The sequence below is a fragment of the Heptranchias perlo genome, chromosome 4, assembly GCF_035084215.1.
Source record: "Heptranchias perlo isolate sHepPer1 chromosome 4, sHepPer1.hap1, whole genome shotgun sequence".
Lineage (NCBI taxonomy): Eukaryota > Metazoa > Chordata > Chondrichthyes > Hexanchiformes > Hexanchidae > Heptranchias > Heptranchias perlo.
In genome coordinates this window covers 40,848,172-40,866,978 of record NC_090328.1, presented here as the reverse complement: position 1 = coordinate 40,866,978, position 18,807 = coordinate 40,848,172, and the positions used below count along the sequence as shown (strand labels likewise).

General features: G+C 40.5%; 1 protein-coding gene across 11 annotated transcripts in view; it reads left to right on the top strand.

Moving 5' to 3' along the window:
• The window catches only part of mef2cb (myocyte enhancer factor 2cb), a 211,589-nt gene that overhangs the window by 152,965 nt on the left and 39,817 nt on the right, over positions 1 to 18,807 (top strand). For 7 of the 11 annotated variants that reach the window (XM_067982816.1, XM_067982821.1, XM_067982813.1 and 4 more), the window contains 3 exons: positions 1,711 to 1,854; positions 10,363 to 10,549; positions 13,131 to 13,181. In XM_067982816.1, the coding sequence (XP_067838917.1) occupies positions 1,711 to 1,854; positions 10,363 to 10,549; positions 13,131 to 13,181 (382 nt within the window). Of the gene's footprint in view, positions 1 to 1,710; positions 1,855 to 1,910; positions 2,049 to 10,362; positions 10,550 to 13,130; positions 13,182 to 18,807 lie in introns of all 11 variants that reach the window. The other 4 variants (XM_067982822.1, XM_067982820.1, XM_067982823.1 and 1 more) reach the window with 2 other exon arrangements.

Below are 18,807 nucleotides of genomic sequence, written 5' to 3'. Positions count from 1 at the left end.
ATGACAGTGAACTAAGATAGTAACTGATGAGAACAGAATACTTCTATTTCAGATACATGTATTTGGAGCAAAAATTCATTGAAATAGAAGAACAAAGATACATTACGTCTTAGATGAAGGGACTGAGTGTAATGTATCCAACTTTGCTGACGATACAAAGCTAAGTGGGAAAGTAAGCTGTGAGGAGGACGCAAAGCATCTGCAAAGGGATATAGACAGGTTAAGTGATTGGGCGAGAAGGTAGCAGATGGAGTACAATGTGGGGAAATGTGAGGTTATTCACTTTGGTAGGAAGAATAGAAATGTAGAATATTTTTTAAATGGTGAGAAACTATTAAATGTTGGCATTCAGAGGGATTTGGGTGTCCTTGTACACGAAACACAGGAAGTTAACATGCAGATACAGCAAGCAATTGGGAAGGCAAATGGTATGTTGGCCTTTATTGCAAGGGGTTTGGAGTACAAAAGTAAGGAAGTCTTGCTGCAGTTAAACAGGGCTTTGGTGAGACCACACCTGGAGTACTATGTACAGTTTTGGTCTCCTTACCTAAGGAAGGATATATTTACCTTAGAGGTGGTACAACAAAGGTTCACTAGATTGATTCCTGGAATGAGAGGGTTGCCCTACGAGGAGCGATTGAGTAGAATGGGCCTATACTCTGAAGTTTAGAAGAATGAGAGGTGATCTTATTGAAACATATAAGATTCTGAGAGGACCTGACAGGGTAGATGCTGAGAGGCTGTTTCTCCTGGCTGACGAGTCTGGAACTAGGGGGCATAGTCTCAGGATAAGGGGTCGGCCTTTTAGGACTGAGATGAGAAGAAATTTCTTCACTCAGAATCTTTGGAATTCTCTACCCCACAGGGCTGTGGATGCTCCGTCGTTGAATATATTCAAGACTGAGAATGATATATTTTTGGACTCTAAGGGAATTAAGGGATATGGGGATCGGGCGGGAAAGTGGAGTGGAGGTCAAAGATCAGCCATGGTCTCATTGAATGGCAGAGCAGACTCGAGGGGCAGTATGGCGTACTCCTGCTCCTATTTCTTATGTTCTTATCTTATGTCCTTATTAAAGATGTAAAAGCTTATCTCTTAATTGCATATAAATAATGAGCTGATTTTTAAAAAATCTTTTGTGGCCAGCAGCATTTCTGAACCAAAATCAAAAATATAACAAAACTATAGTTTCACTCAATATATTTAAAAACATTTTTTAGGAACATTAAAATATTTTCTTTGCTTTCTGTGCATTTGTTTATAACATTAAGCATTAAAATTTCCAGAAAGTAATTTTTGGAGCTATTGATATGGAAGGAAAAAATACTCAGTTTTAAAGCTGAAAGACTATTTCAACCCTCAAGGGGTCAACAAAATAGCTCTTCCATAAGTTTGAAGTAGAAAAAGGCTGTTTTAATTGGTTGGATTGTTGGGTTCAGAAAAATGGCGCTATATTATTGCAAATAGTAATTAATGTATTCACAACCAAAAGTTGTAAAAGATGATTGGTATTTACATGAAATTTATATGGATCCTTTAGTAGATAGTAGTGTTAGTTTGGTTCCTTTCATTTTATATTTATTGACCATCTTTGATCTTAAATGGACTACAGTTTTGATCAAAGTCCCTCAGAGTTTAGACGTCCTTTATTCCGGTGTGTCCTTTGTGATCTGTGTAGAAGTTTGAACTTTGCAAATTGTGTATTTCAGACGTTGAGAAAGAAGGGACTAAATGGCTGTGACAGCCCAGACCCAGACGCAGACGATTCAGTGGGTCACAGCCCTGAGTCTGACGAGAAGTGCAGAAAAATAAATGAAGATATTGATCTAATGATCAGCAGGCAAAGATTGTGTGTAAGTACAAGGGCCTTCCTTTATTTTTACTTTTGATATTTCTCTGAACCTGGCAGGCATTGAACAAGAAAGAAAACAAAGGCTGTGACAGCCCTGATCCTGACTCCTCTTACGCTCTCACCCCACGCACTGAAGAAAAATACAAAAAAATTAATGAAGAGTTTGATAATATGATAAGGAATCATAAAATACCTGTAAGTACCATGAGTTAGATGGCTGCTCTGCTAATGACTGCTGCAGTAATCTACCTTTACCCTTTCAGTGCAGGTTTCTTACATATTAAATTACATTTCAGACAGTTCTACATGTATTTTACAAACAAAACACTTTCAAATAGGACAAAAAGTAACGCATTGTATCCTTATTTAGTTCACCAATATATAATTCAAATGGCATCCATTTTACTTTCTAGCAAATAACAGCAATTTTTAGAGAATAGCTGAGGGAAACTAATTCGCAATAGCGTTTTTAAAGTTTGTGTGAAATTAACATTCAGATTGTTGCTAGATTGTAAATTATTATGTAACTCCTTATGACTGCTAGGAGTGGGCCTTTAAAGCAGTTTTTAAGTGCTTTTCGACTTGCTCATCACATGTGATTGAGTGATGTTTAGTATATTAGGGCTGTGAGAGTCTAAAAATAACAATAAAATAACTTTAGCAAAATCTACAACACAAAGTCTATCTATAAAACTTTTGAACTTCAATATACAACTATGAATGAAACAATCAAGAATAAATAAGATTTTTAATAAAATCACAGAGGACGTGACAGGTGTGGAATCGTATGTTCTGTATATAAGTCAGAGAATACTGATCTATAAATAAGCCATGCCTTCCTAAGCAGAGCATTCACTACCAACATGTGTTAGTAACAGTGTCTTACATTCCATCAGATAGAATGTTTGAAAAGATTTAAGACAGAAATTGATACCTTTTTCATTCACTTTTTAAAAAATTATTAAAACACATCCATCTTACACATACTGTCCCCTTTATATACTAATAAACCTGATCTGTTCTCTCATAATTTAAAGAAAACAGCAAGACATTTTTTGGAATCTGCATCAAATTTAAGATCCTGTGAAGTTGTTAGGAATCATTTTTGGTCTGTTTATAAACCTGTAAAGCAATTTAATCATACTGTTGTGAAAATATTATTTGTGTCACTAAAATGTCACTGAATCACATGCACTTACATTGTAACTGTAGAAATGACACTTGACTATTGCAGAATAAAGTGATTAACGTTCCCTCCCCCCAAAAATTAATGATTCCTGCCTTAATTATTTAGCTCAAATTCTTTTTCTCAACTACCTTGTATCTATTTAATTTAGTATACTTGTACCAAATAAAAACAGCTGGTAAATGGAACTCCTTTCAGCACATCCCACCTTTTCACTCAATGACTACATCAAGAATCACTGCTCAATTGTGGCACAGATAGGAGGTGGTGGTGAGCTCCCTCGACAGTACTCTGGCAATTTCCAACTTTGCAATGCACCTGCACCAATGTGGTTGTTTCGCTCTTCTACACTGCGGGGGTTAAATTGGATTAGGCCAATAATTGGGCGTTGGTACCACGATCCGCGACTAACCCGCACCTTGTGCTTCCTGCGCAGGCAGGACGAGACATTCGTCCGGCCTCAGTACTTACCTGACAGCAGCATTGCAAATTGGCGTTGACATGAGGATTTAAGGACATTCACACTTTTCACCAGCAATCTCTTAAAGGGATGTTGTCTCTCTGACAGGCAGGCTGCTTCTCTTAAAGGTAGCTGGTATCTGTTATTTGCTAAAAATAAAGTCTGCTGTCTGCGCGGAGTCTGAACAGAGCTCAGACTTCGCACACGTAAAACACAGATGCAGGTCCCATCTCTATGTTTACAAACTGGTGAGTTACGTTAAAACGTTGAATAAAGGTTGCGCACCACTAAATCCCACATCCTCCAATCTGCATGCCGCAGCTCACCAATCTGTAGATCTGAGTTTGTACCAGGCCTGCAAGAATGCATGCACCAAGGTTCTCTGCTGATACACTAGTGACCTTGGTGCAAGAGGTGAACAGAAGGAGAGGCATCCTATAGCCACAGGGTGGGGTGGGGGACAAGAGGCAGGAAGAAGTTCAATGCTTTGACACTAGTGGTCAAGATGAAGGAGCTCAACTGTCAAGTGGCATCTCCACTAACTGCGCCACTAGCCACATCCACTGCTTCATGCACTACACCCCCCCATCACCCACATACCAACAAACTCTTTCAATCAGCACTCAACTCTTCCAATTAGATGCTTCCTCTCACCCTCACACATTACCACTGCTGCAAGCCGCACACCCACAACTCACAGGTCACATACACTGGCAGCTATTCAACCAAGACAGGCACATCCCGCTTTCTTACAGGAGAAGGGGGCACATAACAGGAGGCAGCAAGTGGCAGTGGCATTTAGCCACTCGAGCCTGTTCTGCCATTCAGTGAGATCATGGTTGATCTGTGACCTAACCCCATATATCCGCCTTAGCCCCATATTCCTTAATATCCTTGGTTCACAGAAATCTACCAACCTCAGATTTAGAATTCACAATTGAGCTAGCATCAACTGCCATTTGCAGAAGAGCGTTCCAAACTTCTACCACCCTTTGCAAGTAGAACCATTTCCTAATTTCACTCCTGCACCTCCTGGCTCAAGTTTTAGGCTATGTCTCCTAGTGCTGATATTCAAGTATAGGAAACCTCCAAAAACAGGTACAAATGCATCAGCAGCCAAAAGCAATAATCTAGCAACTAGCCTGTATCTCCTGCATGGTCCCTTTAAATAGCACTGGTCGGGGGGTCGTCCAGGCACTCTAAGACATGTTCAGATGGTCACGGTTAAGACTGTGCATTGAGTAGAGCATTAAGTTCCAAAATTGTGTCTATTGCTTTAAATCAGCGTTACACACTGTACCCATTTTCTCCTTATTTTACATGCTGCTGGTGTTCGGTATTTGCGCACGCGCTAATTCCTATACCAAGATGGCGTTCAGTGCACATCACGCTAAAAAACGTGTGTGCACAGCTACTTCAAGAGGCCGTGTAGCGCCGAAACAATGGGCGCTACACGGCCCAATTTCTAGCCCTGTGTTTTTATGGCCTGTATTGATGACATAGCCAAAGTAGGGCTGAGTGTGCCAGATTTCAGTGCAGTGTTATACTGTATTCATTTAAGTTATTCGTACTTCATTTAAGAGCAATTTGGCACCATATAATTCACTTAGGATCCTTAACATCCTTTGGAGAAAGACTTTTTTTTCCATTTTTCTGAGCTAGATTCAAACCCAGGTCCCCTTGATGAAGGGACAGTTTTGCACTTCCTTATCTTTGTTCACCACCCACCTGGTCATTATTATTGTACATGTGAGGAAGTTGTTGGGGTTACAAATACCAACCAGAAGAGTATATTTTCCATTTATTCTTAACCTATTAACCACATAGATTAATTTACCAAGCATTTGTTTAGTTAGTAGGGAAAATAGATATTTCACACAGCAACCTCGTAACATGCACATACGCATAAATGCATTTTTATGTGTTGATATTATTATAGTGAAAAGTATATCTTTCTGTAAAATACACGCACGACATGCATGCAATACCACATCAATGACTGTCAGTTAATGTATGGTAGCTATCTTTTAAAAAATCATTTGGGTTAACTGCACAAAAAGTGTCCTTTAGAAAAAGCTATCACATTTCTTTATTATTAAACAAGCTGTTTCTATATATTTTCTTAATACTAAAAATAATGCAAATATTATATCAAAATACAACCTTTATGTTAAAGATTAAACCTGATACCTGTACTCAAAGGGTTAAAGCTAACTGCTTGCTGTAGAGAGTCAGTCTGCATGAAATCCTGTTGATGAAATTCAAACACATTGTGTGCTGGGGTGATTTAACAGGATTACAAAAATTGCTTTGCGTCCCGTCAAGAACATTTTATTTTCCTGCCTTAACACTAAGCTATTTTGTTGACAACTAAACCAAAACCTCAACACTCACAGCCATTCATATGCCGAGCCAGAAAACTGAGAGAAATAACATAACTTCTGCATGTGCTTACTGTTGCATGAATAACGAGCTCACCATAGTGATCACCTTATAATACTGTGTGGTCTGCTAAGTTGGGTTTTATTTTTTCCTTTATTTTTAAACTATGCTTGTGATTATGAAAATAAGTACAATAGTTTTTTCTTCCTAACACAGCTGTATCACTACAACTGTTATTCTAAAGATTTAAATTTGTTGTTTTTGACCTTTAATTCAATATGGGGCATGATATATAAGTAAATGCTTCAGTTTTAATTTAGAAAAAGTTAATTGGAATGGTATCACAAAATAAATAAAATGTATATTACTGTCTCCAGCTTCAGCTTGTCAGTTCAAACTGTGGTCAGCGTGGTTAAAAAGAGCAGGGCGTCCAGATCCCAGTACTGGATGCCGTCATCTCACACAGGAAGGATGGCACCATCAAAATGACAGCCTACTGAAAGCCCACACACGCATGGCGTAGTATCACCATTTCAAATTGCCTCACCCAGTAGACCACAAAATAAGGGTGGGAAGGACATAACTGAGCAAAGTTGAAATGGTGGATCCTAGAGAAGACGTGGTCAGTAAAAAAAAAACAAAGAGTTATTGAAGACCTGACTTAATGTGGGTATTCTGAATGGGCTATAGGCACAGCCTCTAATCCAAAGCCTCCTATCAAAAAAAAACATCAACACAGCCAAAAGAAATTCAGTTAGATTGCAACTTCTTATAAAATATGTGTTGCAAAATTTCCACAGCACATTCATGTGGAAAGCCATTGAGATGGTGTTGAATCATTGGTAACTTTTAAATACTTTTTCGTGCACATTAATGAACAATAAAAGGCTTGCATTATTACATTAAAAAAAATAAAATATATAAATTAAGTTATCCAGTTGGTCAGAGTAAAGAGAAGCTAATCATTTAAATTAACTTAAAGGTAAACAATAAACTGTAACTGGTAACTTCTCAAAAACTGCACGATGACAGATAAGCTGGGATGACAGAATAAAGAATGATTTTACTCAGTAAGTGAGAGGGAATAATTTAAACTGTAACACAAGGATTTTTAAAAAATATCTTGTAGTTTCCCACCCCCCCAATTTTTTTTCCCATTGATCTCCCTGGGCTATGTACAGCTGACAGCCAAGAGTGCAGGGGGGGCAGCATGGTCCAAGCCTTTGCTTATGCTGCTCTGAACTAACCTACAATATGCATTTGGGCATATCCTGTGATGACACACTGTCCACTTTTCATTCCCTGTGGAGTGGAACCTGGGCTCTGCTCAGTACCACCCTACAAAGATACAGTAGGAATCAAGAAACTCACCTTAGTGAAAAAGATCTGTGATTTTGAATGTTTGTACTCCAACTCACTGAGCCAACACACCATCTTTAGCTAAGGAATCCCTACAATGTGTTACTATCTGTTTCACCCTCCTTGCCTTTTGATTATGAACAGTAACCTTACTCCTCATTTCTCTTTGTGTCTTGGATGAATGTGAATTTACTGAATTGGAATCTCCCATGGGACTTTGCAGCATTGATAATCTGTTGCTGATCTTCTTGCACTCATGAAATATCATCACAGTTTATCCAACCCGTTACTCTTACTCATAGGTCTTCTGCGCTCAAGAAATACCTCTCACAGCACATGTGTGCTGTGTTATGTTTGATAATGTCACACACTAATGTCCTTGTTTCTTCTAAGGTTATGTTCATTCTAAAGTTAAGTCTGCGAGACTTGTTCATAATGTTTGAGTTTACTAAACACCTGAATTTCCGAGATGGCAATTATGACTTCTGCAAAGTTACAATCAGTTCTTTCATCCCAAATAATGTTGTTAATGACATGGGTAATCCATATTTGTAGTATTCGTGCTCTTTTGCATCCATCAACTTTCATTCTGTCTCTAGAAATGTGAGCATTAAAGAATCCTCACAACATAAAATCATAAAACCTTATAACTTTCCTGCACTGTAACAGGAATTTGTGGAAAAGTTGTAGATGGAACAAAATGCATGGGGGGCTCAATTTTGTCCTGTATCCACCAGAGCAAAACATTGAATTAAAGTAATTTCGATTTGTAATGCAATGTACATTATGAGGTATAGACAAAAATTTTAAATTAATGACATAGTAAATTTTGGTGCAGTTTGATGATTGTCTCTATTTTCCAAATGCTCTACTTTGCAAAATTAGACAAATATACCTGTTAAGAATCACCATATGCTGATAATATAAGTTCCCAAGCAGCGGGGTCCAATAGTGTGTTTCATTAGCATCTGTGCACTCTAATGAAGGAGGTGTCATTATTCTATTTCAAGGTATTTTTAGTCTTTTTTATATAACAAATTTGTATTATACAGAACTCAATCTGTTTCTGATTGTCAGTGGTGTGGAAACGACTTCATCTATACTATGGATTGGATTTTATAGCACCGTGACAACACAAATGTGCCTACACATGCATATTGACAGTTGTTTGAAACTTGCAATTGTGTTAAATAACTTAATGCCTCGGGAATACTATACAAGCCAACAATGTGAAAGCTGCTTGACCTGCCTATATTCGGGGAAAAAATGTCTGCTCGTGCTGCTGACAACCGCCATTTACTTTGCAACAATGACTTTTCTGCCTCAGGGCTGAGCCGGGAACAGCCAATTTTGAGGGGATTCTCTGCTCTGCCAGAGGCAGTAGTGATGCCTCATTTACCTTACAGCACTGCTGCTGATGAAGGTAAAGTTGCCAGTGGTGGCAGCACTGTAAGGTAAATGGCAGCAATAAATTATAGAACATACTGCCATCAGACCTGACTAAGCAGATTAATCCTTGCTGTTCTCAAACACTGCAAAGCTCCTACACTGCAATACAGAGGAAATAGCAGTGCAGGAGAGAGACCCTGCTGCTCAAATGTGCGATATATGTAACAAGATAATCACATTCTATATACATGCATTTACAATTTCAGTGCAAAGAGCAAATAGAGCAGATTTTCCTCGAGATGGTTCCTTTGGTTTTAAAAAAGAAATGGTACTTGCAAAATTGAGACTTCTTAAACATACAGAGCTTGAAATTCCTGGAGGCCCATTCTGCTGCCAGAGGTGTAGCAGACTTCTGGCTGCTGGGTCTGCCCCAATGTTGATCCCATCCCAAATTCTAGGGATGGGTTCATTTCCTAAAGGAGGTGGGTGCCCATGCTATTTTCCATGCTCCCTGAGCGTCTACCCTGATGGTTGCCAGGAAATTCAGAATGGCTCCTTGCTGCTCCATCAGCGGTGGGGATGGGGGAAAGTGGGCTGAGGGCTGTTCCAGCAGAAGATTTGTTGAATCGTTAGAAATTATTCATGACTTTAAAGTTGCTTTTAGGAAAGCACCATTGTGGGCCCCATTTCTGACAAGATGTCATCCTGGCAGGCAAATACACCTGCATCATTCAGATGCACTTTGCGTAGGGTACGTGAGGTGGAGCCAGCGTGTGACATCATTCCGCCAGTCCCACCTCTTTTTATGATGGCAGTACAGGAATGGCAAATGCATGAAGCATCTACCCCACGTCCATCGGAATTATTTATCAGCTAGAAAAAGGAGTAGAGACCCAGGAAAACAAGGTCCAGGTCCCAAATTTCACCACCCACCCAACATATGTCTTCAGAAGTGCCCTCCCATATCCATGAATCACAGCAATAGCATGAATCCACCAACTTAATATGAATATACAAAAAAGAACAGGAAAAGTCCAACTGGTCTATCCAGCCTGTCCTATCCAGACATAGTGCAACCTAAATGTACCATTAACACTGCCATGCATCCCCCTCCCTCCCCAACAAGTTGGGCAATCTCCTGGGAGAGGCAAAAAACACAGAGAAAACAAATCTAAAGCAAATTAGGAAGAAAACTCTGAATAAATCCTTACGACCTCCAAAGACAAGCAGACAAGTTTATGGAGACTGCAGTAACTGATATCAGTAATAACTACCCCTCACCTACCTTCTATAACTTAAATCCAGCTCCTTTTCAAAATCTGTGATTATTTCTGATTTTCTTTCCTTTATAACTTAAACTCAGAATGTTTAAAAATGCAGAGCTAACTTTTCTTTGTGAAGTTCATTCCAATTGTCTAAATTGCTCCGACTATTTAGTTTATCTTCTTTAAAATTTTCTAACATTTTTGAAAGCATCTTATGAGCAGTTTATGTAATATATTTTCATTAATGTTTTCCTTTTAATGAGATAAAATCACTTTCCGATCTGTATAAAATGGATTAAAAATTATTAAAATAAAACTGCAATGAAAAATTTAGATATTGGGGTTTTTTGCAAAGTCAAATCATTACAAACTGCACTACATTGAATTCAGAACTGAATTCAAGCTTATTTTTGACATTGACTATTCCTCCCCTATTTTGGTCTTTTTCTGCTCTTTTCTGTTGTATAGGCTGTTCCACCACCTAACTTTGAGATGCCAGTTTCTATCCCAGTGTCCAACCAAAACAGCCTGGTATACAGTAGCCCAGGCAGCTCACTGGTCAACCACAACCTAATGCCACTGGCTCATCCTTCTCTGCAGAGGAACAGCATGTCTCCTGGAGTGACACAACGGCCACCAAGCGCAGGAAACGCAGGTAAGATTCACTGACTTTCATGCTGAGTAATTGCCTAGTAAAAGGAAGGTCAGTGTTGTGCTTGCGACAAGCTCCAAGTATGTTGCTTGTATTTGGCACATCATGCATGTACTTCACATTTCTTCTTAAATACAAAAAAGAGTTGTACTCCCTATCTTTTGTAAAAAGGTGAATATAAAGAGAAGCAGAGACAATTTACTGGAACGAGCATAGTTATATTTATGGTCCTTTACTAGCAAGCATTGGGGGGTGTATTTTACTGAGAAACCTAGGTAAAAGGCCAAGGCTGATGGCACAGAACACCACCAAGGTTGAAAAGAGTGTAGAAGAGATAAATGATGAAACAAAAACAAAAATGCTGTAAACAGTCAGCAGGTCATGCAACATCAAGTTAACATTTCAGGCTTGTACCCTTTGTGAGAACTGGAAGATATTACAGATGAATAGAATTTAAAAAGGAACAGAGCAAGAGGAAGGGAAAGGGTAAGGGGGTCAACAAAAACACACATAGGAAAAGAAATAGAATGACTTGTAAGGTGCTTAAGTGGAAAACAGGAGATGGTTAAATTGCAGTGATATAAGCATGAGACAATTGGAGACATAATGAGAGAAATCAAAGAAATAAAAGACATATACAAGACATAAGAGAATGTGTGAATAGCTAAAGGGTTGGGGGATCGACAGGTGAAAGGGAAGCATAAAAAACTGACAAAGTGTAACAGGCTCCAGTGACCCAGGAGCTGGTTGGAACAATAAAGCACCAATGGTGCAGACCCTCACCCCCTGCCAGCACAGTGTTCCAACAGGGGGAGAATCCCCACCTGGGGAGGGTCCTTCCCACTATCATTGGAAATGATGGCACACCCATGAATGATGAAGTCATGATTAGGTTACACTCAGCTTTGGTTTTAAATGTCTGTGGATTGTGGAACCAAAGAAAGACTGAGGTGGATGGATAAAACAAAGTATTAGCACTTATACAGTGGCTTATCATGTCTGTTGCAAATGACCAAAGCACTTCACAAGCAATGAATTGTTGTGTGTTGCAGTCTTTGTTTTTCTGTAGGTGAACACAGCTTCCATTTTGCACACATCAATGTCTCACAAATAGCAATGAGCTGAATAACTGGTTTTATTGAGGTGTTGCTTGTAGAAAGAATGTTGGCCAGGACAGTGGGAGAACCTCCCAGCTATTCAAATGGTGCCATGGGATCTTTAACATCCACCTGAACTACTGGAACAAACAGACAGTCATAGTTTAACATTTCATCTGAGAGCCCTTAATGGTAAAAAAAAAATGCATTTTTTGCTAACTTTACTGACTCATTATGATCCATTCAGTCACATAACACATACCACTCATTTTTAATGGAGGAGGTCATTTTAATCTTCAATAGAAAGTAAAATTGGGAGAGGTATAAAACGGGCAGCCGATCCGATCTGATCCGTGAGTTTCCCACTGGGCGGCTTAGGTTAAAATTACCCCATGAGTTTGATTTTTTTTTATATGAAATGATTGTACTCCAGTCGTTAAAAGAAATCTGGTTTATTTGTCATGTGAAGCAGTGGCACTGGATGAACTACTAGTACTTGAAAACAATGGAAAATGTGAGCAACTGAAAAATTCACTCTGCTCAGAGAAGGCATATCAATCTGCAGTTTATCTGCCTTCACATGCTTCTGTTGTTTACCAGTGCGCACAGATGTGTCACATAAACTGCTTTGCTGCCCTCTAGTGCTCCCATTGTTTTCAATAGGAAAATTCATTCTTGTCTTGAATAATGGATATGATGTAGAGATGCCGGTGATGGACTGGGGTGGACAAATGTAAGGAATCTTACAACACCAGGTTATAGTCCAACTGTTTTATTTGAAAATCACAAGCTTTCGGAGGCTTTCTCCTTCGTCAGGTCACTCACCTGACGAAGGAGAAAGCCTCCGAAAGCTTGTGATTTTCAAATAAAACTGTTGGACTATAACCTGGTGTTGTAAGATTCCTTACATTTGAATAATGGATAGATAGGGAGTTACAAGGCAGTAACATCCCCTGAGGGATTAACTTGATATCATAACCTCTGACAGTAGAGTCTTAAATTCTGCACTGTTCTGTTTTTGTTAATATGGAAATTGTTAAATTTACTATTTTTATTTAGGAAAGTTGTAAATTTCAAATGAGTGACTGGTGCTCATAGCTCTCTGAAATCTTTATAGAAGGATGTCAGTGATTGCATATTACAGAATGTTGTGAGGTTAACAAATACAAGATATTGGCCATATGACTGCAAGGATATTACAGATTTATATTTGACTGGACCATTGTCTACCTTGAACATCATAAAATATCGAACTATCTAATATCAGAGGAAGATTTCTTCAGTGTGCTGTGTTACAAACTCATAAGCCCCTTTTAATAGGAACAGACTTATGACTGTTACACATAATACACAAAGGAAATCTTCCCTATGTTGACTGTGGTTTTATATTATAAGTGTTTTTCTACTCATGATATTTAGCCTAGGTCTGCTGTGAAATATGTTTTCCTGTCATTGTTCCTAATCAGAACCTATGCTTTCAATTTTAGGTGGCCTCTTGGGTGGGGACCTCACAACAACTGGTGCAGGCACCAGTGCAGGTACGTCAACTGTTAAATTGTCTAACACTTAATTCATCTGAAATTGTGTCATTTTTATTTGTAGCAAGGTTTTTTTTTAAATGAAATGTGTGAAGTTAGAGTTTGACTTATTCTATGCTTCAGAATACTGAGACATTTGCAGCACAGAAGCACAGCATATCAGAACACAAATGCACAGCACCAGAGTAGTGGGCTGAGTGTTTGTACTCCACTCTGCTAAGTTACTAATCTCAGTCATATCAGAAACTATTCAATGAAGGACTGTCCTGGAGCTGTCAATTGTTACTCATTTCTAATGAGACTCAGTCATTTTGATTGAAAAATATGGCTGATTTTGATGTATCTCACTCTGAAAAATGAGCACTACTGCATATGCTTAAGCAAGTTTGTACTCTGTCTCATTCTTTTTGATCATAAATCTCACTTTCAGTATTTCCAAGATATTGACGAGTCTGGGCATCTCTCCAAAGGGTGGGAGGGTGGGAAAGTTGGCAAGACAGCTGTCCCTGGGCTATTTTCACATGTCTCCTCATAAGTTGTCCAGAACAGCATTGGTAGAGACCAAAGAGCAAGTTGCATATTTGTCTTCTTGGCCACATCTGATATGTGTACTGGGATGACCAGAAGGGAGAAAAAACTGAGGAAAAAAAGTACGGAATAAATACCTTAGAGAGGGTGCAGAAAAGATTTACTAGAATGGTTCCAGGGATGAGGGACTTCAATTGTGTGGAGAGACTGGAGAAGCTGAGGTTGTTCTCCTTAGAGCAGAGAAGGTTAAGAGGAGATTTGATAGAAGTGTTCAAAATCATGAAGGGTTTAGATAAAGTAAATAAAGAGAAACTGTTCCCTTTGGTGGTAGGGTTGAGAACCAAAGGGCACAGATTTAAGGTGATTGAAAAAGAACCAAAGGCGATATGAGGAAAAACCTTTTTATGCAGCAAGTAGTTGTGAACTGAAATGCCTGGAAGGGTGATGAAAGCAGATTCAATCGTGGCTTTCAAAAAGCAATTGAATAAATACTTGAAGGGAAAAAATTTGCAGGGCTATGGGGAAAGAATGGAGTAATGGGACTAACTGGATTGCTCTTACAAACAGCCAGCACGGGCTTGATGGGCCGAATGGCCTCCTTCTGTGCTGTAACCATTCCATGATTCTATGATTCTACCCGTAGTACAATTTAAAGTTTAAAATATAAGACAAATAGTGGAACTATAGGATTTGGATCATTTTCCACACAGAAAAACTATTGAAAGTTCACATTGTTGATCTGTATTTGTGCCTAGTCTGTAAACTGTGGGTGGTGCTTTCTTGCCTTTGCTACAAAAGTTCACATGTATTGTCTACAGCTCTGCACCATGGATTATAAAAAGCGCCATAGAAATGAATTATGAACACCAGCCAATGAAAACAATAGGTTTACAAGAGTGTGTTTTGTTAACAAATATTGGCTTAACAAATATGTTACATTTTTAGTTCACATTACATTTTTTTGGTTAAAAATGATAAAGGCTATGTCAGCCTTTGACATTTGGCAATGCTTTTACATTGAAGAGATTTACAATGCCACAAGGTGCAGATAATCTCTTGTTTTGCGCAAGCACAAAGCACCATCTGCAACTATAAAATTGTTTTATGTATTTGGCATCAGCCCACAGTAAGCCATAATAGAAAGTTACCTAGAAACTAGTGCAATCCCTGAAAACACAATCAAAGTTGATCTTTAGTGTATTGTTTCTCATTACATGTTATTGTTTATTTTAATTGGAAAATAGTAACTTTTTATAAAATCTAGTGTTCATGTACAATCGTCATATGAGTGCTTAATGTTTTAAAGCTACGTTTATTGCCTGAAGTGTCAAAGGACACACAAAATGGGGGGTGGGAGGGAAGGGTCATCAGGGGATTTCACTGTCTGCTGTGATGTCATGTTCAGAGAATGTAAGCATTTCAACTACTCTTGTGTCCACTGGTTTTCAGTAGGAAACATGAAAAGTCGTCTTTGTTCTTCATTTGTTTTTAAAAACAGAAGACTCTCTGTAGTTGTTATTACTTAGCTTTAAAATTCCATAACAAGTAAAGTCACATGAAACAATCTTTTGAGCAACATATTTTGTCTCTGTTAAAGGCACTTTAGAGAATTTGCTTTTTCTGGTTAATGGAAAATCCAGAATCCATTTTGAGTTTTATTTAAATTAGTATTTTATTGCTAATGCCTACTGTATGTTGGCAGACTGCATTGATGGAACCATTTCCTTTGGCAGAACACTGTAGTTTTAACTACAGCCTTGGAAAGTATGCTCTTTTCAATTACTGGCATGTTATGTGCTAGCTCTGGTCTTGGTGCATTGATTTTAAAAAAGGAAAACCTTATTCACAGCTCCTGTCAACTTTCTATTTATAAAACCAGAGAGCCTTTTATTTGCCCTAATAGAGTAGGTCCCATGCAAAAAATAGTAGCATAATTTAAGGAAATTGTTATGTTATACAAGTTAAAACTGTATTTAAGATTAGGTGGACTGGGAAGAAGAAAATGTTAAAAAGGTAGAATTTTTCATGTTCTTTGTCATTTTGACAGAAGACATAATCCAATTTAAATGTGACAGTGGTAAATGACAAATAAAATGCAGAGGTACATATGGCTCATCAGGTACTGTGCTTTATAAATTGCTTCCATTATACTGAATCAACAACTATATCTCTTACCTCAATATCTCAGAAATAACTGTTCAAAAATATTATGGACTCATTATATGTGTGGCAAACAATTTGCAAGTGAACCTCACTATTAGGCTTCAGTTGTTGAATTTTACACTGACAAGTTTAAAACGAGGTTAGGTCCGAGCCTTGGTGGGTTTTCATCTTCTGATTGGTCACACAGTACCACATGACCTATGCAGCTTGCCAAAGAATTGGTCGATAGTTCCTGTTTACAAAGTACTTTCTAAAGGGTTATAATGTTACCAATAAAAAGACATTCTCAGCATCAGACCTTTCAGCTAAGCTGAGAAGTTCTTTACGTTGATAGAAAACAAGAAGTATCCGGACTCCAGAAATGAATCCTTTAACTACTTTTGCAGCTCATACGCTGTACATTGCTGTTGCTAGTAAAACAAGCAATTAGATCACTCTTTTAATGTCTTTTTATCCTTTCAAGATTCATACAGTCTTAGGGGTCGATTTTAGGATAGCCGAACGGGTGCGTTCGTGGCGGGGCGGCGGCTCCAAAAATTTGGGTTTCTCGGGGCAGGTCTGGAGCCCAGTTCCAACCCGCCCACTTCCGGGTTCCCCAATGACCGCTTAGATGCGCGCGCAGCACCCGCATGCGGGACTCCACCGGCAATTAAAGCGGTGGGATCCCACTTAAGGCAATTATTTTGGTAGTTCAGGTCGTTTGCAGACCTGATTGGGAGGATATTTTAGGAGGGGTGGGATTTTCATGTCAACTGAGCGTGTTTCCCGTACTGGGGGAAACACTTCCAGTTGAAACAGACGTGTTGCAGCCACCAGCCAGTGGGAGCTGCAAAGGTCCATTTGACAAGTGGGAGGGAGACCCTCACTCATTGCAGGAGGCCACTCTGTCACTTTGGACAAAGTTTGGCCTCCACCACCCTCCTCCTAACACTAAAATTCACCAACTTGCAACCTCAACCCCGGTGTGCCGACACATTTACCTACCTTGCGGACCCCCTTAAATGTACATCTTCTGGATGGGGGCCGCCATAGCTGTAGTCATGACCTCCTCAGAGGACGAACAGCATCACCAGCCTCGCCGGCTACGCCTTCCACCTCTGACACGTGGAGCTCCACAACACAGTACTGTGACATATCCACCTGCACAGCAGGAGGGAGGGCAACCACAGAGAGAGATGCGTCGCAGAAGGCACTACCCTCGCCACAGGGTTCACAGACTGAGGCTCAGCTTCCTGGACCTCTCTGAGGAGCAGTGCACATGGAGGCTCAGAGTCACTCGACATGTAGTCGTGGACATCTGCAGCCTCCTTGATGCCGAGCTGCTCCCAGCTGGCCCGAGCACCATCTTCTTACCTGTCGCCGTCAAAGTCACCACTGCCCTCAACAACTTCTCCTCCAGATCCTTCCAGGGTGCCACCGGGGACATTGCCAGGGACATCGCCGGCATCTCTCAATCATCTGCACAAAAGAGCCCTGCAAATACACCTACACCCACTCTGCAGTGACACAATGGGTGGCATCAGGTGTCAGTCTTCATGGTGATCCTCAGGAAAGGGAATTATTGCACAAAGCAGACAAGATTTTCAAAGACGTGGCAGTAGTGGTGATAACAAATTTTCATGTGCTTTGCAAAACAAATGAAACTAAATCAAAAACATGACATTCTGTCATACACCCTTGTGCATCCCCTTTGTACTCACAAAAGCTTAGCCTTGTGTTTATGGGAACCCCTACATGGTGCTATCCCTGTGGCTTCAGTGGAGATGGTGGCAGGTTGCTCTTGTCCATGCCCTGACTGATGAGATGCATTGTGCGGATGCCCACTGGGTTTCGGTGCCCTTGAGGACCCCTCCAAAGACTGCTCCACCTACACCTGTGCAGGGGCAGTCTAGGCCAGTTGGAGAGGAGGCAGCATTGCCGGTACTGGTTGAGAGGGGGGTAACAGGTGAGACGTAGAAGCGCTTTGAGTGGCGTCCCCACTTCCATGTCCCCTTTCACCATCATCCCTCTCCTGGCCCAGGCCCACATCACTCCTTCCACCCTGCTGGATGACAGTTTGGAGGACTTCTGTGAAGCCTTGTAAGGCCAGTTGTAATGTATCATTCAGCCTGTTTAAGGCGGCAGAATGTTGCTCACCCTGAATCCGAACGGCTGTTGTCAGGGCCTGAATGGACTCATTGTTGAGCCGTGCTTGAAGCTCGATGGAGGCTAGCCTTTCCTCCATCGCAGACATTCCCGCACCTACCCGCGACACTATCTCAGAGATGCCTTCACGTCCCTGTGACAGTATCTCGGAGATACCCTCCTGTACTCCTCCATCCTCTGCGCGATTGTGGAGAGTGCACGTGGCACCTGTTCCAGCACCTCGCAAATGTGCTGCTGGCCCTCGATGACTCTCCTTTTCATGGCTGGCCCCCAGGGTTCAGCATCTGGGTCCAGCTGAGCAGAGCCTGGAGAAGAGTGCTCCCACCAACGCGGACTCTCCACGGTTGCCCCTGCCACCAGGGTCTGCTTGTGCTCACATGTGCGTGGTGACTCACCATGTGCAAGCCCAACAAAGTGAGGATGGGGACCCACCGAGGTGTGTGTATCTGCGCTGGTGGATGGCTGGCTCAGATGTGACGATGCACCCTCAGAGGCCGGCAGGTCCTCTGAGGAATCACCCTCCGCAGTCATGGCGGTCGCAGATGGCCCTGCAAGAGAACATAAAGCAATATTAAGCACGTGGACAGATGTTAAGGTGCTGCAGATGCCAAGTGATGCTAAGATCATTCACTATCATGAGTGCTGATTGTTAGATTTCTGTAACCAGCAGTTTGTGCGCTCCTAGTCTCGGCATCCGCCACGGACAGGCACTCCAGCGTCCGGCTTAGTTCCAATGCCTGCTGCTCCGTGTCTGTTAGGACAACCTGGTGTGGCGGGCCCCCTCCGGTCC